Source organism: Oncorhynchus keta, unplaced genomic scaffold, assembly GCF_023373465.1.
Source record: "Oncorhynchus keta strain PuntledgeMale-10-30-2019 unplaced genomic scaffold, Oket_V2 Un_contig_10789_pilon_pilon, whole genome shotgun sequence".
NCBI classification, from domain to species: Eukaryota; Metazoa; Chordata; class Actinopteri; order Salmoniformes; family Salmonidae; genus Oncorhynchus; species Oncorhynchus keta.
Window position 1 is genome coordinate 314,698 of NW_026277201.1, and position 21,578 is coordinate 336,275.

General features: G+C 43.4%; 1 protein-coding gene across 1 annotated transcript in view; it reads right to left on the bottom strand.

Annotated features, from left to right (window-relative positions):
- The window catches only part of LOC118373316 (espin-like), a 112,001-nt gene extending 95,087 nt beyond the window's left edge, over window positions 1–16,914 (bottom strand). The window contains 2 exon segments of the mRNA XM_052500495.1: window positions 10,850–11,043; window positions 15,850–16,914. Coding sequence (XP_052356455.1) covers window positions 10,850–11,043; window positions 15,850–16,143 — 488 coding nt within the window. The 5' untranslated portion in view covers window positions 16,144–16,914.
- Window positions 16,915–21,578: the final 4,664 nt, after the last annotated feature.

Here is a 21,578-nt window from a genome sequence, read left to right on the forward strand (position 1 = left end):
ATCGAGCCAACTCCACCCCCTGGAGCCAAACTACACCCTCAATGTTCTCACAGTTCCCCAAAGGCCAACAGGATAGACCATCCAATGACAATTCCCACACTTGCCCCAGATCTCCTAGTCACAGCGGGAGGTCAAGCAGTGAACAAGTGCTTCCCCTCTAAATCCCATAAGGCCTTTCTTTATTTGGACACTGACTGACAAGCAGGCAATGAGCCCGTTAAGAGGCTTACCGCCCCGCTGGTTCTGCTCCTCACTACCCCAGGGTTAACCAGGCAGCTGTGTGGTGACAGGCCAGAAATGGAGGGAGGGACGGGACAGGTGGAGTGGGTAAGAGGGGGAGGGGTAAAGGAGGAGTGTCTCCCCTCAAACCAAACAACTCCACCCCGTTTCACCTCACCGGACAGAGACAACATAGAACCCAAGCCAACAACTAAGTTGACCGAGTAAGCCTCCCCCTTTGTTTTGTGTCTGAAAAACATGACAAAACTCCAAACAGTAGGTGTTACTGACAGGGCATCCTTAGGATTTGGGGTGATGCTCCAGGTCAAAACAATCACCCCTTAAATATTTCACCACAGGAAAGGGACCTGCAGTTCTGTCATCAGGAAGTGGGCAGACAACTGCATTATTCAGGAGTGTAACTAAAGTGTAACTAAAGAGCTCTCCTGCATCCCGGGGTCTGGAGAGGGAGAACAACATAGGTTTATGGAAAGGGGCTGGTGCTTATATACTAACATTCACACAACCCCCCTCAAATACTACTGGAGAGAAGATGCACCAAGATGTCCATGTGCTCTTATGAGATGCCTCATGACAAGGGGGACTTACTGAGTTCTACCCTAAACAGACTCAGGCACTCCTGTAAAGGAAGTGCTTTTGGAGTACAGGTGTAGATTTCAAAGGGCTAGTCCTTGTTAGAGGGCAGCAATATAAAGTGCAACAATAGATGACACCGTCGCACAAACGCACACACCCAATATATATATATTTTTTTCAAGCTATCAATTAGTCAACTTAAAATTGCCTCCACTATTACTGGATGTACAGTGTACAAATACACACCCTTCAAGGCCAATCTTATCATTATTTCATATATTCTCACACACAGATCAACTTTTGTGTGAGAAAGATGGCTTTACATGGTCACACTAGTGCAAAAATCACTTACATTCTCAATTATTTAGGTGCTACTATTTCAGTTTGCTAGCTTGCTGTGGCCTGCACCCTTAGTCTCAACAGGTACAGTTGCGGCCAAATACACTGCTCAAAAAAATAAAGGGAACACTAAAATAACACATCCTAGATCTGAATGAATGAGTTGTATGTGCTGACAACAAAATCACACAAAAATTATCAATGGAAATCAAATTTATCAACCCATGGAGGTCTGGATTTGGAGTCACACTCAAAATTAAAGTGGAAAACCACACTACAGTCTGATCCAACTTTGATGTAATGTCCTTAAAACAAGTCAAAATGAGGCTCAGTAGTGTGTGTGGCCTCCACGTGCCTGTATGACCTCCCTACAAAGCCTGGGCATGCTCCTGATGAGGTGGCGGATGGTCTCCTGAGGGATCTCCTCCCAGACCTGGAATAAAGCATCCGCCAACTCCTGGACAGTCTGTGGCGTTGGTGGATGGAGCGAGACATGATGTCCCAGATGTGCTCAATTGGATTCAGGTCTGGGGAACGGGCGGGCCAATCCATAGCATCAATGCCTTCCTCTTGCAGGAACTGCTGACACACTCCAGCCACATGAGGTCTAGCATTGTCTTGCATTAGGAGGAACCCAGGGCCAACCGCACCAGCATATGGTCTCACAAGGGGTCTGAGGATCTCATCTCGGTACCTAATGGCAGTCAGGCTATCTCTGGCGAGCACATGGAGGGCTGTGCAGCCCCCCAAAGAAATGCCACCCCACACCATGACTGACCCACCGTCAAACCGGTCATGCTGGAGGATGTTGCAGGCAGCAGAACGTTCTCCACGGCATCTCCAGACTGTCACATGTGCTCAGTGTGAACCTGCTTTCATCTGTGAAGAGCACAGGGCGCCAGTGGCGAATTTCCCAATCTTGGTGTTCTCTGGCAAATGCCAAACGTCCTGCACAGTGTTGGGCTGTAATCACAACCCCCACCTGTGGATGTCGGGCCCTCATACCACCCTCATGGAGTCTGCACATTTTTGGCCTGCTGGAGGTCATTTTGCAGGGCTCTGGCAGTGCTCCTCCTGCTCCTCCTTGCACAAAGGCGGAGGTAGCGGTCCTGCTGCTGGGTTGTTGCCCTCCTACGGCCTCCTCCACGTCTCCTGATGTACTGGCTTGTCTCCTGGTAGCGCCTTGCTGACAGACACAGCAAACCTTCTTGCCACAGCTCGCATTGATGTGCCATCCTGGATGAGCTGCACTATCTGAGCCACTTGTGTGGGTTGTAGACTTCATCTCATGCTACCACTAGAGTGAAAGCACCGCCAGCATTCAAAAGTGACCAAAACATCAGCCAGGAAGCATAGGAAATGAGAAGTGGTCTGTAGTCACCACCTGCAGAACCACTCCTTTATTGGGGGTGTCTTGCTAATTTCCTATAATTTCCACCTATTGTCTATTCCATTAGCACAACAGCATGTGAAATTTATTGTCAATCAGTGTTGCTTCCTAAGTGGACAGTTTGATTTCCCAGAAGTGTGATCGACTTGGAATTACACTGTGTTGTTTAAGTGTTCCCTTTATTTTTTTGAGCAGTGTATATTGACACCTGTGTACTTTTGTAAATAATTCCCTATTTCATCTCATTTCAGATTTGATTTTCAACATATCAGAACCAATTTGATTTTTGTAAACTTAAGTTTCCAAAAACATTTTTAGAAAGGAAAGACAAATGGAATTTACAAAATGATTGGCACCCCAGAGATAGGATTTGTATTTTTTAAGGATCCCCCACTCTTCCTGGGGTCCAGCAACATTAAGGCAGTTCTATACAATTTATAATATTACATTTCATAACACTTTTACAACACATTAAGTGGGTCCCCTTAGGCCACTACTCTAGTATCACATATCTACAATACAAAATCCCTGTGTACATGTTTGTAGAGTGGTGCAGCGGTCTAAGACACTGCATCTCAGTGTTAGAGGAGTAACTACTGACGTCGTTAATGGCAAGATTGATGTATAACTACTAACGTTAGATAGCTAAGATACCGGTACATACTGCTGTAATGATATGCTATGTGGTTCGTAAGGACAGCGTAGCTAACAAATTGTCTGCCAACATAACGTTTAAGGCAACTTATTTGAAAAGTCATTACTTTTTTACATCTGCCGCTTTAGATGGAACGGTCGTATCTCAGTTATTGTTTTCATATCTACAAAAAATAAGTTATTTTCTTTACTTTCAGAGAGCGAGCTTATCAAGGGGTCAAAAATGTAGATATTGCTAAATGTTCACTGTCCAAAGAACAGGCCGTGGAAGCTTTATTTGTGTCAAGTGTCCATAACCAGAGATAATTCAACTGTTCTGTGTTCTTTTTCTCTTCCTCTCTGCCTGTCTTATTGTACATGGAACCTGTCTCACATGCATTAATTTTAAAAAACTTAATATGTCAGCTGCTAATATTCAGATTTACACCACGTAGTCCAGTGAAAATGGCTGTGTTTATCTGTTAATGCCAAGTCATGATTTCCCTGTGGGTTAGCCTTGCAATAACCAAGTGGTGAGACACATAGCCCTCTATATTTAAATGTTTCAGGTACACTTCGATAGGTGTCTGCGTCACATATATTATCTTCCATGGTTTTTCCTCATGTGTCTGTTTTTCAGCATACAGTACTCTGTAGCCACTTAGTGTGGACACCAGGTGAGACCACACACAATAAGTCTCTTCTTCACTTCATCCCTCTCCCCTTCTCTCTAAATCCTCAGGTTAAAAATCCTAGGTTATATCAGCTGTTTTGGTGAACCCCTCCCGCATCTGAACTAACTGACAGAGGGCACAGCATAATCCTAGGTGAGGGGTCACTTGGTCCGGTCAACAGGAAGTATTATTAAAGAGATGCTTTACACTGAAATACAGATAGAGATGTAGTAATCCCAGAGTTAATGATCCAAGGTCAGTTTTGCATTTCACCTCCTGATGATTATGATGACTGACCGTGTTAGAATAAAAATACAAGGCTTGATCATGCTCTGTCTCTCGTCTGCAGGTATGTTTTGATTTGAGAGGAAGCCAGTCCCATAATCGCCACCTCACACACTCTTAAGATAGCCTTGGGCCCCCAGTTGGCCCGAAGGTTGGTCGTCTACACCTCATCTTTCTTCCTCATTTTATAATGCACACCATGTGTGTATTGACGTACTGATTGAACTGATTTATATTACAATTATCATAATGCATGTATTATATATCTATAACACCTGTATAATGAACTTTCAATAAAGCGTTTCACATTCTCCACTGGTGAAATTAAGTATCTCATTGAAATACTATCCTGTGTCCTCAGATTAATGCAGATGAAGAGAGTATGATATGCATAGGTGTCTTATTCTGTATATATGAATTACAAATCAGCCTTTACTTAAATCATGTTTATAGTCTATTGCATAGTTACAACGTGTAATCATTGATGTCTCAGGAGCAGGAGTGGTAAACACTGTTGAAGTGTATAATTGTAATACATACATGCAGACACAGCATCATTAAAAGTATGTATATAGGACATGGCACAATAAAGTTATTATATTGTACTCTATCCATAGGCTTCATTTATGCCATCCAGACTTGAAGTTGATACAACAACTATGATAGCTGAGGTTCATAGATTGGTATGAATATTAGTTCAGGACCTAACGTTTTCGGGTCCATACACAGATCTGTAGCTAGCTAGCTAGCTACACATCCATAGGCGTACAGTTATTTTTATCCGCCACTACACAATAAGTAAATAGCTAGCTAGCTATGTTACATCAGCTGCATTGCAAGGCAAGCTTACACAATTGTACATTACATTTGCAGTAAATGCTTTAGCAGGCTAGATTCTTTACATCCACTGTTTCACAGACGACAGCCTGGTTTACGGGTTCTCTCAGGAGTCCATAAAACATTAAAACACAAATTACAATTTCATACTCATGTCATAACACTCAGATAAATCGCTATTTAGCAAGTTGTCAATTAACTTTATGCCCCCAAAAATATATGCAGAAACATCTGTCTCTACATTAACTAACATATTCCTCTCAATTATAAATGTTTTGCCTGACTCGTTATGATGTTATAACTACTTACATTTGCTTCCACCGTAATACTTTGTCAGCCATCTTTGCTGAAGAAAGTCACCAGGAACAGAGGCCCCCCCCCCCAACTTTTAAAGAAGGAGCCACTATTCTTTACATCTTTACTTAACCAGGCAAGTCAGTTAAGAACAAATTCTTATTTTCAATGACGGCTTAGGGACAGTAGGTTAACTGCCTTGTTCAGGGGCAGAACCGATTTTTACCTGGTCGGCTCGGGGATTCAATCTTGCATCCTTTCGGTTACTAGTCCAAATGCTCTAACCTGCCGGTGTGCTCTAGTAGGAAAACCACTGTGTGCAGCTCACCCTGCACTAACATAAATAACATCAGCATGTCTACTTCTGCATCTTTTACTAGCAAGTTAGTGATTTCATAACCCTTGTTTCTTATGCTGCATATGTTAACGTGGGCTATTTTTAGCACTTTTCTGGGATGCTTGATTGTTTTCATTGCTTTACTGGGAAGCTTAGCAGAAGTAGACATGCTCATGTTATTTATGTTAGTGCAGGGTGAGCTGCACACAGTGGTCTTCCTACAGCCTCAATGCTCACAGTATAACTCATAGGCACAGAATAACTGCATACAATAGCTGTTGGATCAGCAGAGGCATTCCGAGCAGTTAGAGGGACATCAAATTAGGTTACCTTGTGTCTACCAACAGCCCTGGCATAATGTACATTTGCTGAAGCATTTTATGACAATTCAGCAACACAATGGTCGGGATTAACTGAGCTGGGCTTTGATAAGTCAGTGTCTCAATGCAGCCATATAATGCTGTGAAAGGATCCAGAAACCCTAAATATTTGGGTGGATTCCATCCTCTTACTATTTGGTTGTATAGCCTTTTGCCAAGATACAGTTGAAGTTGGAAGTTTACATACACCTTAGCCAAATAAATTTAAAATCAGTTTTTCACAACTCCTTACAGGTCTTGGCTTGGCTGATGTCTTTTACAGGTCTTGGCTGATTTATTTTCATTTTCCCATGATGTCAAGCAAATTGCCACTGAGTTTGAAGGTGGGCCTTGAAATACACTCAAAGCTACACCTCAAACTTACTCAAATGATGTCAATTAGCCTAATCAGAAGCTTCTAAAGCCATGATGACATTTCTGGAATTTTCCAAGCGGTTTAAAGGCACAGTCAACTTAGTGTATGTAAACTTCTGACCCACTGGAATTGTGATACAGTGAATTATAAGTGAAATAATCTGTCTGTAAACAATTGTTGGAAAAATTACTTGTGTCACGCACAAAGTAGATGTCCTAACCAACTTGCCAAAACTATAGTTTGTTAACAAGAAATTTGTGGAGTGGAAAATTAGTTTTAATGACTAACCTATGTGTATGTAAACTTCCGACTTCAACTGTAACTGCCAACAAATTCTTCTTGAAGCGATCAATGAGCTTACTGCAATGTTCTACTTGCAATTTGAACCACTCGTCAGCAGAAAACTGCTCTAATTCAATGTCGAGGTGTGCCCACCACAAACTGCTGTTTTCAGCTCGCAGCATAGGTTATGGATGTGACTCAAATCTGGACTCTTCACTGTTCACTCCAGAACAATCCAGCATTTTTACTTGCACCAATCCAGGGTGCTTTGTATGTGTGTTCGGGGTTGTTGTCCTATTGGAAGATCCCACAACCTTCAGAGACAGTTTTTGGACACTGGTTTGAAAAATTGCACTCCAAAACACCTTGGTCTTGCACACATTCAAGGCCCCCAGTACCAGAGACAAAGCAACCCCACAGCATTATCGAACCTACCCCATAGTTGATTATAGGGAGGGTGTTCTTTTCTTTGAACACTTCATTTGGGCATTGGTAAACATAGGAAGATCCCACTGCTGAGGGAGACACTCAAAATCCCACCAACAGTAAACAAGCCTACATTTTGCGGGGGAAATGTTCGGTGGATCATTGAAAACATTTGAGCTCTTTGGCAGTACAGATCAGCGGTGTGTTTACTGACAACCAAATTAAGCATTCCATAAAAAGACCCTACAATCAAAGATGGGGAGGCTTGATAAAGTTGTGTTGGTTTGCTGCCTCTGGTACTGGGGGCCTTGAACATGCGCAGGGCATGAAATCGGCACGTTATCAGGTGTTTTGTAGTTCTATGTTCAACCCAGTGTCTAAAAATGGGGCTCCATTGAAGGTTGTGGGTCTTCCAGCAGGACAACGACCCCAAACACACATCAGAAATCACCCAGGAAGGGTTTAAAAAAAGATGCTGTACTGTTCTGGAGTGGTCAGATCTGAAAACAGCAGTTGGTGGAGGACACCGCTCAAATGTTGAAGAATTAGAGCAGTTTGCTGCTGAAAAGTGGGACAAATTGTCAGTAGAAAGGTGCTACAAGATGCTTTTTGTCTGTAGTCATCTTGGCCAAAGGCTGTGCAACCAGGCACTAGCTCCAGAATGACAATAATTCTGTCTTAATGTTTTTTATTAAAATGGTAAACTTGTGTTTACAAAATAAAATCTGTGCTACAATGTAGAAAATCCAATAAGGTGTGGTGACCAAACGTTTTCAATTTCACATTTTTTAGATGAACTAGGTAATTATTTGTTGAGAAAACTGCAAGGGTGCCTATCTATTTGGCCCAAACGGTATATTACATTTCAGTCATTTAGCAGACAATCTTATCCAGAGCGATTGAAAAGGTATTGATAAACATCAAGTGGTTAACAGACTTGGATAAACCCAGACAACAATACACCTTGTTAGTAAGTTGAAGTTGTAACAAAAAGCAATACAGAAAAGTGGGAGTGCATTAGGCTTAATCCAAATCCTACACTTTACCCCCAGAGAGAGCGAGAGACACAGTTGAAAGTTCACCCACTGTCACATAGTCTAAAAGGTTTATTTTATGGCCCTGTCGCTGTGCCTCCCTTGACCACATTCTGCAATTAAGCTCTGGCAAAGCTCTTAATCTGCTCCAATTGATTGTGAAACATGTTCACTCTGTGTGTGACCATCTCGCAGAGGTTTTCCTTGTCTTTTGTGTTCCAGTAGCACTATCAGCAGAGACTCATCCTGTTAGCTTTGTTGAGAGACAGGATGACAGTGGAGGACAAATTCACCGATTCAACTCTATGAGCCCAGGCCCATAAAAAGTAAATAAACATTTTAAAAAGATAATGTTATTTTTGTATTTTCTCAAGCTCCCGCTCGTCTCTCTCTGCAGCAGACCAACTGTATAGTGAGAAATATGTTTGGAACATCAAATCGCAATATCCAGTCATAATACATATTGTATCGGCATCCAACATGCTGACTGGCATTGTATGCAAGAGCATTGAAGAATAAATGTACACGTTATTCAACCATTTCATCCAAACTGCTCATGTGCGTCAAGCGACATCTGTGTAGCCAAGAACTAAAATATAACGTGGTTTCATTTCAGACGCTTGACGTGCTCCCTTCAACACATTGGTTTATACAAGCATATAACCACGTGTGTGATTTCTTTTAATTTTTTTTATTTATTTTACCTTTATTTAACCAGGCAAGTCAGATAAGAACATATTCTTATTTTCAATGAAGGCCTGGGAACAGTGGGTTAACTGCCTGTTCAGGGGCAAAACAACAGATTTGTACCTTGACAGCTCGGGGATTTGAACTTGCAACCTTTACAGTTATTAGTCCAATGCTCTAACCACTGGGCTACCCTGCCGCGCCACGGAACCCCGCATGAATGTCTTGCCTTGAAGTCAAATGTCAAAACACATGGTGATCTGTGGAATGGATTTCAGTGGGAATATAGGGCCTTACATTTTTCCTGCACTGTAAATTGAGCAAATGTTTAGCATGTAGATTTCCAAGGCCTTGAAACCATCGGTCTGTAAATAACATGCTTTAGACAAATCCAATCCTCACTACGTACTGTGCAGCTAGCTAAGTCTGTGGAAAAAAGGGAAACTATAAGGAGCAAAATCATGATGCTGAATGCAAAGCTTTTTACATTTCGCTAACTACTGCTCAATAAAACAAATGAAGGAACGGTGTTGCTGATGAAAGAGACATGCTTCCTTGTGATTTCTGTCAAACAGGCCAATTACCCTTTGAAATCCATGAGATAACAGTATGTTGCATCATAAACCCTGACATAAGAACACTATCTTCCCACAGCAAAAAGCTTTGGTTAAACAATGCCAGAGACAACTAGAAAGCGGTCCAGTTCTTCATGCCCATATTAGTTTCCCTCATTAGCGTATCGCTAGTTCGCTACTAGGCTCATCCAAGATGGCGTAGCAGTCAGACGTCTTTGTCCTTCGTCTTGTCGTATCCCACGTCTGTCCCGAAGCAAGCACCAATTAGCCTGCAGCTAGCCCATGCTAGGCCCAGTCTCCCGGCTAGCTGAAGAGGCCCATCAGCCACCCCTGGGCTACAATACCTGGACACCTACTGCTGGTTCGGGGCACGGAACCCCGCCGATCCTTCACGACTGGATTAACGACGTAACCTGCTCGAGAGGGTACTCAACTGGCCCCTACGCCGCGATGTCCCCTTTATGCCCATCTGCTATCCCGCTAGCTGTCTAGAGCATATTGGACTGTTAGTTGAATATATCCATCGGCCAATTTCTTGGGCCACTATACCTATTTTGCCAATTGGATGTGCACCCCTCTGCTACTCGGAACCCTACTAATCCATCACAACTGCTAGCTGTCTGAATCGCCGTGTCTCCAGCCAGCCCAACCACTCACTGGACCCCTATGATCACGTGGCTATGCGTGCCTTTCCCTAATGTCAATATGCGTTGTCCATTACTGTCCTGGTTAGTGATTGTCTTATTTCACTGTAGAGCCTCGAGCCCTGCTCAATATGCCTTAACCTACCATTTAGTTCCACCTCCCACATAATGCAATGACATCACCTGGTTTATATGTCTATAGAGACAATATCTCTCTCATCATTACTCAATGCCTAGGTTAAACTCCAATGTACTCACATCCTACCATCCCTTTGTCTGTACATTATGCCTTGAACCTATTCTATCATGCCCAGAAACTTGCTCCTTTAACTCTGTTCTGAACGTACTAGACGACCAGTTCCGTTAGCCTTTAGCTGTACCCTTATCCTACATCACCAGAAGAACAGAGGAGAGGTTTTTTAAATGTGATGACATTGAAGCAATGAAGAAAACTGGTTGGATCTGAAAAAGGCCATGTAAAATCATTTTGTATTTATTTTCCACCCAAATTGCAAACTAAATCCAATGATATTGTGACTTTTGATATCACCATGCGGTAAAATGTGTTTATTGACAGAGTTAAAAACCTCTAGGTTTTCAGTTCTCTGCTTCCCACTCAGACCACTAAGAAAGTCCTAGCAAAAATCTTACTTCAGAAATGTTTTTTTTTTGCTAAAAAGCTATTTGTGCATTTTAAAGGAAATATATTATGCTAAGGTACTTCATTGTTACCCAGAAATTATTTAAAAAATATATATATTTAAACATCCCAAAATTCTGTCAGGGTTAGCCACATTAGCGCTGTTTGTGGACAATAGCTAGGTAAGTGGGTTAGCTTAGTATTAGCATTGGCGCTCTTACTTTGGGATGTGTCTCAACAGGAGTCGGAGGGAGGGCAGGTCTCCCTTGGCAGCAGCATAGTGGACAGCCAGGGCCCCAGTCTCTGTGGACACCCTGGCATCAGCCTCCCCGCTCTTCAGCAACCAATCAGTGATCTCGTGATGGCTGAACCGGGAGGCGAGGTGGAGAACGGTGGCTCCGGAACTATCCCGGTCCTGAAAAAGATGAGAAACGTGGAAAATATCAGAAATAGGCATCAGGGCTTATGTGTCGGGTTAGTTCAGTTACATCTTAGTAGTAGCCTAGATCAAGGACACGTGTTACAGCACGTACGTACACAGGACCATTCAATGTCTGGTTTGTGCTAATGTATGCCTTGTATCGTCCAATCAATTCACTGGACTCACATTTAACATTTACATTTAAGTCATTTAGCAGACGCTCTTATCCAGAGCGACTTACAAATTGGTGCATTCACCTTATGACATCGAGTGGAACAGCCACTTTACAATAGTGCATCTAAATCTTTTAAGGGGGGGGGGGGTGAGAAGGATTACTTTATCCTATCCTAGGTATTCCTTAAAGAGGTGGGGTTTCAGGTGTCTCACTTCATCTTTATGTCAGGAACAAGAGAGTACTATTTCTAAAACAACAAAATAGCTCCATACAGCATTAAAAAAGATGACATCATTACTCTGCATTCAAGTAATTTAAAAACAGATATGAAACCATTATTAAAAAGAGATGGGGTGAACCTGAAATAATTTGAAAGACGTTCATATATTATCTGAATTGGTTAACACTGTGCCTGAAACCGCTCACAAAAACAAGGTGTCAATGACACAGTGGAAACGAACAAGGACCACCCACTGTGTCAAACTTAATCTAGACTACATTACTAATGGTAAGAGAGGCCATATACAAATGTTTGCCAATTTGCTTACTTTGTGGTGGCTGTATAGTCTGTCAACCACGTAAGCCTAGCATTGAATGGTGAACATGTAGCGGTAATGAAGCTCTTATTAGGCTGCTCCTGTTACTAGCACTAGTTTATTGAGCAGAAAAACTGGCAAAATAATTGTAGTAGCAGTTGTCGTCAGTAGTCGTCAGCAGTGTGTTTTCATGCACGCAAAGGGAAACAATGTCTCTGTGTCATCATTTTCCTTCAAATCGCAAGAGGCTTTCTCCTGTATCTTACAGGAGAAAGCATCCAAGCGAGTGAAACAGCGGCCTTCTGTCTCTCTACATGTAGGCCATTTATCTGATGCTGTCTGGCCCAAACGACTATGACATTGTTGCGGCCCGTAGCATTGAAGGGATGAGACGCCACCGAGCATCTGGCCTCCCTTGACCAAAAAAAAAAAACTAAATTAGCCACATCAGCATTGAGCTAAACTGGGGATGGTCCTGACGCACCAAAAAACAAAATGTTCAAGGAAGCCAGCTTGGATTTGGCAGCACATCTATCAAATCCCATTGAGAGCATACAGCATTGACAGAAAAACTACAATTGTTGCATCTCGTCGTGTTGCACTCCGGTGGCTAGCTAGCTAAAATTGGCCCTTTCCTAAATTAGCCATGGATGTAGATAGGGATTTGGACTTGTGGTTTAACTTAATTCTCTGTACTGGCCAATGATTATGACGGTGGTTCTGATCCAAACATTAATTCATACATTGTTGTGCCCCTGGCCTGAGAGGATGGAAGTTCAATATGTAGCTAGATATAGAAGGCTAAAGTTAACTAGCTAACGTTTCCCATGAATGGAAGTTAGGCTAGCGAGCAAGCATTTTAGGAGTGTACTATATAACAGAGTGATAGACTGTTGTTAACATGAGAGGAGAATGGCATTGACATTGCAGTGCTGGAATAGCGGAGGCAGCTCCTGTTTTCTTTGCGCTTTGCAGTAACTCTCCGTGGTTCTAACGCAATAGTTGTTTAGTGGTCCTGAAAATGTCAGAAACATGAACTTGCTTGACCATGCTGTAGGTCATGTAACTGTCTGTGACATGCAATTGTGGATTTCACTGGACAGAGGTATCTATCCAGTTTTGTGATAAAACAAAAAAAGTTATGGTTGAATTTCTTCTGCCACTTTTCTTACCGTCTCAGCCTTTAGGCCTATACATCACGGTCGCAAGGCATATGAATTAACGGATAATAGATCAAACAATGCAATTATCACAACAAGTTGTAATATGGCTTTTTTTCAGGGGGGTGTTTGGCTTCCCCAGTGATTTTACCCATGCACCGCTACTGGTCGTCGTGCCATTGATTTGGGGAGAGTAACCACTTATTTAACCCCCCTAAAATGTTGGTGGACGGACCATCATGAGAATTTAGCTGCGTTTATTAAAAGTTTCTTGATGATGCATAGTATTAGTGAGAATGATGTCATACAAGTCACTCATCCCTCCTTTCCATGTACCCTCTCTCTAAAGCCTGAGACACGCATGGGAGAACAGCCAGAGGAGTCACTCATCCCTCCTTTCCATGTACCCTCTCTCTAAGGCCTGAGACACGCATGGGAGAACAGCCAGAGGAGTCACTCATCCCTCCTTTCCATGTACCCTCTCTCTAAAGCCTGAGACACACATGGGAGAACAGCCAGAGGAGTCACTCATCCCTCCTTTCCATGTACCCTCTCTCTAAAGCCTGAGACACGCATGGGAGAACAGCCAGAGGAGTCACTCATCCCTCCTTTCCATGTACCCTCTCTCTAAAGCCTGAGACACGCATGGCAGAACAGCCAGAGGAGTCACTCATCCCTCCTTTCCATGTACCCTCTCTCTAAAGCCTGAGACACGCATGGGAGAACAGCCAGAGGAGTCACTCATCCCTCCTTTCCATGTACCCTCTCTCTAAAGCCTGAGACACACATGGGAGAACAGCCAGAGGAGTCACTCATCCCTCCTTTCCATGTACCCTCTCTCTAAAGCCTGAGACACGCATGGCAGAACAGCCAGAGGAGTCACTCATCCCTCCTTTCCATGTACCCTCTCTCTAAAGCCTGAGACACACATGGCAGAACAGCCAGAGGAGTCACTCATCCCTCCTTTCCATGTACCCTCTCTCTAAAGCCTGAGACACACATGGGAGAACAGCCAGAGGAGAGAGAGGCTCCATTACTTCCTTTTCAGACATTTATGCAAATTCAGTACTCGCGTCAATCCCGCCATTCAAATGAAGGAGCATGGGTGTGTACACCTTAAATAATCATTTGTGGTTCTTCAAAAGGCAAGGCATTCTTTGGAACTCCTCCCTGTTTATTTTGTTGTCAACCCTTTGTATCATGTATAGACAAGCTCAGACATGTGGGACTGGGGGCTGCATTAAACACTGAAAGGCTAGTGGAGGTAAACTCAATGCTCACACTGGCACTAGTCGCCGCCTCCTCAATTCCATCATAAGTAGCCAACTCCCTGAGACCTATTTATGAATGAGAAAAATGATCCCTAGGTTTTCTGCAGCATTGGTCAGTGAACAAAGCAGTGTGAATTAGAGTTCTTCACGAACGCAAGTTGAGAAGACTAAACTGCTTGGAGTAACCCTGGATTGTAAACTGTCATGGTCAAAACATATTGATACAACAGTAGCTAGGATGGGGAGATGTCTGTCCATAATAAACAGCACTATCAACAAGGCAGGTCCTACAGGCCCTAGTTTTGTCGTACCTGGACTACTGTTCAGTCGTGTGGTCAGGTGCCACAAAGAGGGACACAGGAAAATTGCAATTGGCTCAGAACAGGGCAGCACGGCTGGCCCTTGGATGTACACTGAGAGCCAATATTAATATGTCAATCACTCCTGGCTCAAAGTGGATGACAGATCAATTTAGCCTCAAGTAAATAATGAAACATGTTCAATTTGGTTTAAATAATGCAAAAACAAAGTGTTGGAGAAGAAAGTAAAAGTGCAATATGTGCTACGTAAGAAAGCTAAGTTCCTTGCTCAGAACATGAGAACATATGAAAGCTGGTGGTTCCTTTTAACATGAGTCTTCAATATTCCCAGGTAAGAAGTTTTAGGTTGTAGTTATTATAGGAATTATAGGAATATTTCCCTCTATACCATTTGTATTTCATTAATCTTTGACTATTGGATGTTCTTATAGGCACTTTAGTATTGCCAGTGTAACAGCATAGCTTCCGTCCCTCTCCTCGCTCCTCCCTGGGCTCGAACCAGAAACACAACGACAATAGCCACCCTCGAAGCAGCGTTACCCATGCAGAGCAAGGGGAACAACCACTCCAAGTCTCAGAGCGAGTGACATTTTAAATGCTATTAGCTTGCACCCCGCTAACTAGCTAGCCATTTCACATCGGTTACACGAGCCTCATCTCGGGAGTTGATAGGCTTGAAGTCATAAACGCAATGATTGACGCACAACGAAGAGCTTCTGGCAAAACACACTAAAGTGCTGTTTGAATGAATGCTTACGAGCCTGCTGCTGCCTACCACCGCTAAGTCAGACTGCTCTATCAAATCATAGACTTAGTTATAACATAATAACACACAGAAATACGAGCCTTAGGTCATTAATATGCTCGAATCCGGAAACTATCTTCTCAAAAACAAGACGTTTATTCTTTCAGTTAACCTACGGAACCAACACAGCAATAACTCAATCAATCACTTTTTGACACATACCGTCTACTTCATTCTCTCTCTCATGGGTGCCTGGGGCCTGGGGCCGTAACACTTCAAAAATCAGAGAAAGGCTTCAGACAAATAACTCTTTCTCAAGCTGTTGTAAAGCTCATATACAATTAGTCCAGCAGATATGTGACATTGTTATGCACTATAAGTATGGAACTTAGCACACTGGAGTGCCTGCTGTGGTGAGTAATACTGCACTTCCCTTTGAATGGGGCTTGGTGATAATTACAGTGTTATCACTAATAACAATCTCAGCTGGAGATAGGCCTGTGATGAATTACGTGATGACTTTAGGGAACTAATCAGACCATTTAAAAAGCTACTGTACTGTATGCTTGAGGCGAGAAAATAACTTGACTCACCGCGGTATGACATCCCCCTTGAGTCAATAGCCACTGTAAGCAGGCCAGGTTACCAGTGGCAGCCGCGTCGTGTGCGGGGCTGGCGCCATTATTGGCCAAACCGTTGCCCGGTAAACCCACTTCTTCCACGAGGAAACGCAGGCAAGTCAGTTTTCCAGTACGGGCGGCATGGTGGACAGGTGAGGCTCCCAAAAGGTCCTTTACTCCGCTGTTCAGTACTTTCTCCGCTAATTGCACTTTCAGAGTTTGGACATCCCCCTGCCTTGCGGCAATCAGTGTCCTTTCCACCACCATAACTGCGGCTCGACAACTCCTCCGTATTTATAAACGCACCCTCTAAATGAGGTTAATCTCTATTTAACTCTAGAACTATTTTCTTCGCAGATAAATCATGTGTTCAGTACAGGAACCTATAAATGCATGTCCAGTCTTTAGAAGCCTATCCTGCTCAATTGACATATCTAAATGCATCTCTAAGTAAAGGCTACTTTTTAAGACAAAAAGCCTATTTCTTTGGACATGTATTTCAATGCGCATGTATTGTCATTTTACTTGTTAAAAACATTGTTTTGCTTTATATCCACAGATTTGACCAAGTACCGTTCGTGTAATTGAGCGAATTAAGTTAAACATCATTATTGCGTACCGGTGATTTGTTATTGCGCACGACGATAATGTTCAACTGATGGCTGGCTACCTTGTCCTCCGCTGCCTCCACGCCATAGCTCAAACACCCGCTGCAGGGATATTCCCTGGTCTTAATGTCGCCTTCTTTCTTAGATATTACTCCGCTTTGAGAACGTTATCGAAGTTGTAGCCCATTGAATTAGCTACGGAGAATATTGCGCAGGGCTGTCTTGGCTCATGTATCTGTGGCCGCAGATTGCGATTTGGGACTCAGCACCTGTTAAATAAACCATCAGGGGAAGATCACTCCTGCAGTAACAGGTTGGTCTCTAGAAATCGGATCAGTAGTTAAGGAGACAGTAGCCAATGTCAGGGGTGGCCAGTCCTCACGGAGAGATACTTGTTTCTCAAGGTTTTTGCACCAACCTACAGCCTTATACACTGACACTGCTTATCAACTATTAAGCAGCACCTTGATTAGCAGAATCAGGTGTGTTAGAGAAAGGGTTGGTACCAAAACCTCCAGACCCCAGCTGGTCTGCAGGAGGAGACTTGACCACTTTTTAGTTTGTGATTGTGCTTTTTCAGTGGTCGATAAATAACATTGTAGCAAAACCTATCCACCCTTATAAGCAGTGCTTTGGTAAAATCACTTGGGAAGCCAAGCCCCCCCCCCCCAAAAAGCCATATTACAACTTATGGGGCATTGATAATTGGATTGTTTTCTGTATAACCTGTTTGTTAATATGCCTTGCGACCGTGATAAGGTCGAGACAATAATGAGACACAGCGGCAGAATAAGTTCAACCACACCTTTATTTCATCACAAAACCGGAGAGCAACCTCTTTTCTGGTGATTGCCACAAAGCATATTGCATGTTATAAACAGTTACATGACCTACAGCATGGTCAAGCAACTATTGAGTCAATACAGAGTCAATGTGGAGGCTTTATACAGGGGCTACTGGTACAGAGTCAATGTGGAGGCTATATACAGGGGCTACTGGTACAGAGTCAATGTTGAGGCTATATACAGGGGGTGCTGGTACAGAGTCAATGTGGAGGCTATATACAGGGGCTACTGGTACAGAGTCAATATGGAGGCTATATACAGGGGCTACTGGTACAGAGTCAATGTGGAGGCTTTATACAGGGGCTACTGGTACAGAGTCAATGTGGAGGCTACTGGTACAGAGTCAATGTGGAGGCTATATACAGGGGCTACTGGTACAGAGTCAATGTGGAGGCTATATACAGGGGCTACTGGTACAGAGTCAATGTGGAGGCTATATACAGGGGCTACTGGTACAGAGTCAATGTGGAGGCTATATACAGGGGCTACTGGTACAGAGTCAATGTGGAGGCTATATACAGGGGCTACTGGTACAGAGTCAATGTGGAGGCTATATACAGGGGCTACTGGTACAGAGTCAATGTGGAGGCTATATACAGGGGCTACTGGTACAGAGTCAATGTGGAGGCTATATATACAGGGGCTACTGGTACAGAGTCAATGTGGAGGCTATATACAGGGGCTACTGGTACAGAGTCAATGTGGAGGCTATATACAGGGGGTACTGGTACAGAGTCAATGTGGAGGCTATATACAGGGGCTACTGGTACAGAGTCAATGTGGAGGCTATATACAGGGGCTACTGGTACAGAGTCAATGTGGAGGCTATATACAGGGGCTACTGGTACAGAGTCAATGTGGAGGCTATGTACAGGGGCTACTGGTACAGAGTCAATGTGGAGGCTATATATACAGGGGGTACCGGGACAGAGTAAATGTGGAGACTATATACAGGGGCTACTGGAATAAGGTCAATATGGAGGCTATATACAGGGGGTACCTGTACAGAGTTCATGTGGAGGCTATATACAGGGGCTACTGGAATAAGGTCAATATGGAGGCTATATACAGGGGCTACTGGTACAGAGTCAATGTGGAGGCTTTATACAGGGGCTACTGGTACAGAGTCAATGTGGAGGCTATATACAGGGGCTACTGGTACAGAGTCAATGTGGAGGCTATATACAGGGGCTACTGGTACAGAGTCAATGTGGAGGCTATATATACAGGGGGTACCGGGACAGAGTAAATGTGGAGACTATATACAGGGGCTACTGGAATAAGGTCAATATGGAGGCTATATACAGGGGGTACCTGTACAGAGTTCATGTGGAGGCTATATACAGGGGCTACTGCTACAGAGTCAATGTGGAGGCTATATACAGGGGGTACCGGTACAGAGTCAATGTGGAGGCTATATACAGGGGGTACTGGTACAGAGTCAATGTGGAGGTTATATACAGGGGGTGCTGGTACAGAGTCAATGTGGAGGTTATATACAGGGGGTGCTGGTACAGAGTCAATGTGGAGGCTATATACAGGGGCTACTGGTACAGAGTCAATGTGGAGGCTATATACAGGGGGTACCGGTACAGAGTTAATGTGGAGGCTATATACAGGGTATTATTTCATGAAACTCCTGACAAACAGTTATTGTGCTTATGTTGCTTCCAGAGGCAGTTTGGAACTCACTAGTGAGTGTTGCAACCGAGGACGATGTTTACGCGCTATGCACTTCAGCACTCGGCGGTCCTGTTCTATGATCTTGTGTGTGTGAAACCAATGTGAAATGGCTAGCGAGTTAGCCAGGTGCGCGCTAATAGCATTTCAATTGGTGACGTCACTCGCTCTGAGACCTTGAAGTAGTTGTTTCCCTCGCTCTGCAAGGGCCGCAGCTTTTGTGGAGCGATGGGTAATGATGCTTCGAGGGTGGCTGTTGTCGATGTGTGCAGAAGGTCACTGATTTGAGCCCAGGTAGGGGCGAGGAGAGGGACAGAAGCTATACTGTTACATTGGTGCTGTGACCCGGATCACTGGTTGCTGCGGAAAAGGAGGAGGTCAAAAGGGGGGTGAGTGTAACCGGTGTGAAATGGCTAGCTAGTTAGCGGTGGTGCGTGCTAATAGCGTTTCAATCAGTGACGTCACTCGCTCTGAGACCTTGAAGTAGTTTTTCCCTGCAAGGACAGCGGCTTTTGTGAAGCGATGGGTAACGATGCTTCGTGGGTGTCAGTTGTTGATGTGTGCAGAGGGTCCCTGGTTCGAGCCCAGCTAGGGACAAGGAGAGGGATGGAAGCTGCACTGTTACATGTAGCCTACCACTTCCCTGCTGAGCCGTTGTTGCTCCAAGACGTTACCACTTCACAATAACAGAACTTACAGTTGACTGGGGCAGATCTAGCAGGCCAGACATTTTACAAACAGACTTGTTGGAAAGGTGACATCCTATGACGGTGCCACGTTGAAAGTCACTGAGCAACAATTTTTGTGTATAGAGATTGCATGGCTGCGTTTGTTCTAATTTATACACCTGTCAGCAATGGGTGTGTTTGAAATAGCCAAATCCACTAATTTGAAGGGGTGTCCACATACTTTTGACAATGTAGTGTACATTCAGCCTATTGAATTGAAGGAAAATTATGAAACAGAGAAACGAAAATGCGATAATTTTCGGATTTTCTGGGTCAATTTTTTGGGGACGCCTGGCTTCCCTTGACATCCATCATTACACACCACTGCTTATAAGGGGTTGTCTTTCAAAGCAGTTAGTCCTATGTATATTTTAATTCCGAAATCCTTTTACATACATTTACATTTACATTTACATTTACATTTAAGTCATTTAGCAGACGCTCTTATCCAGAGCGACTTACAAATTGGTGCATACACCTTATGACATCCAGTGGAACAGCCACTTGCATCTAAATCTCTTTTTTTTGGGGGGAGAAGGGGGGGGAGAAGGATTACTTACCCTTACTTACCCTATCCTAGGTATTCCTTGAAGAGGTGGGGTTTCAGGTGTCTCCGGAAGGTGGTGATTGACTCCGCTGTCCTGGCGTCGTGAGGGAGTTTGTTCCACCATTGGGGGGCCAGAGCAGCGAACAGTTTTGACTGGGCTGAGCGGGAACTGTACTTCCTCAGTGGTAGGGAGGCGAGCAGGCCAGAGGTGGATGAACGCAGTGCCCTTGTTTGGGTGTAGGGCCTGATCAGAGCCTGGAGGTACTGAGGTGCCGTTCCCCTCACAGCTCCGTAGGCAATACGAGATAGACTTTGCATTACCCAATATAATTAGTGGGTTGCATCAGGGGACATACATTAGCCAGTAGGCCAGGTAGCCCATGTTATATCAGAAAAAGTTTTAAATCATTTTTGCTCATATCAAAAACCATATCTTATTGTTGATATAGTCCAGCATATCACAAATATATATATATATATATATATATATATATATATATATATATATATATATATATACACAATGGGGCAAAAAAGTATTTAGTCAGCCACCAATTGTGCAAGTTCTGTAGTGGCCTAGCCAGTCTCCAGATCTCAACCCATAGAAAATCTTTGGAGGGAGTTGAAAGTCCATGTTTCCCAGCAACAGCCCCAAAACATCACTGCTCTAAGAGGAGATCTGCATGGAGAAATGGGCCAAAATACCAGCAACAGTGTGTGAAAACCTTGACCTCTGTCATTGCCAACAAAGGGTATATAACAAAGTATTGAGAAACTTTTGGTATTGACCAAATACTTATTTTCCACCATAATTTGCAACTAAATTCATTCAAAATCCTACAATGTGATTTTCTGGAAAAAAAAATCTCTCATTTTGGCTGTCATAGTTGAAGTGTACCTATGATGAAAATTACAGGCCTCTTCTTTTTAAGTGGGAGAACTTGCACAATTAGTGGCTGACTAAATACTTTTTTGCCCCACTGTATAATATATATATATATATTTATTTGATTCCCCATAGCATGTATACCTGTGCATATGCCTCTCCATGGTTGACTGTGATAAATTGCAATATGTTTCATCACCAGAGGGTGACAGGAAATCATCATATGTTGGACCACAGCTCACACAAGCAACCTAGCTGGGTATGCGTCACTATTGGATAAAACAACAATCTGTGAATAAGATATAGCCTTAAAGCCCCAATGCAGTCAAAATGATGTTCCTGTGTTTTATATCATGTTGTACAACAGCTGATGAAACTAACACTGTTAGTTTCAGTGTTCGAAGTGTA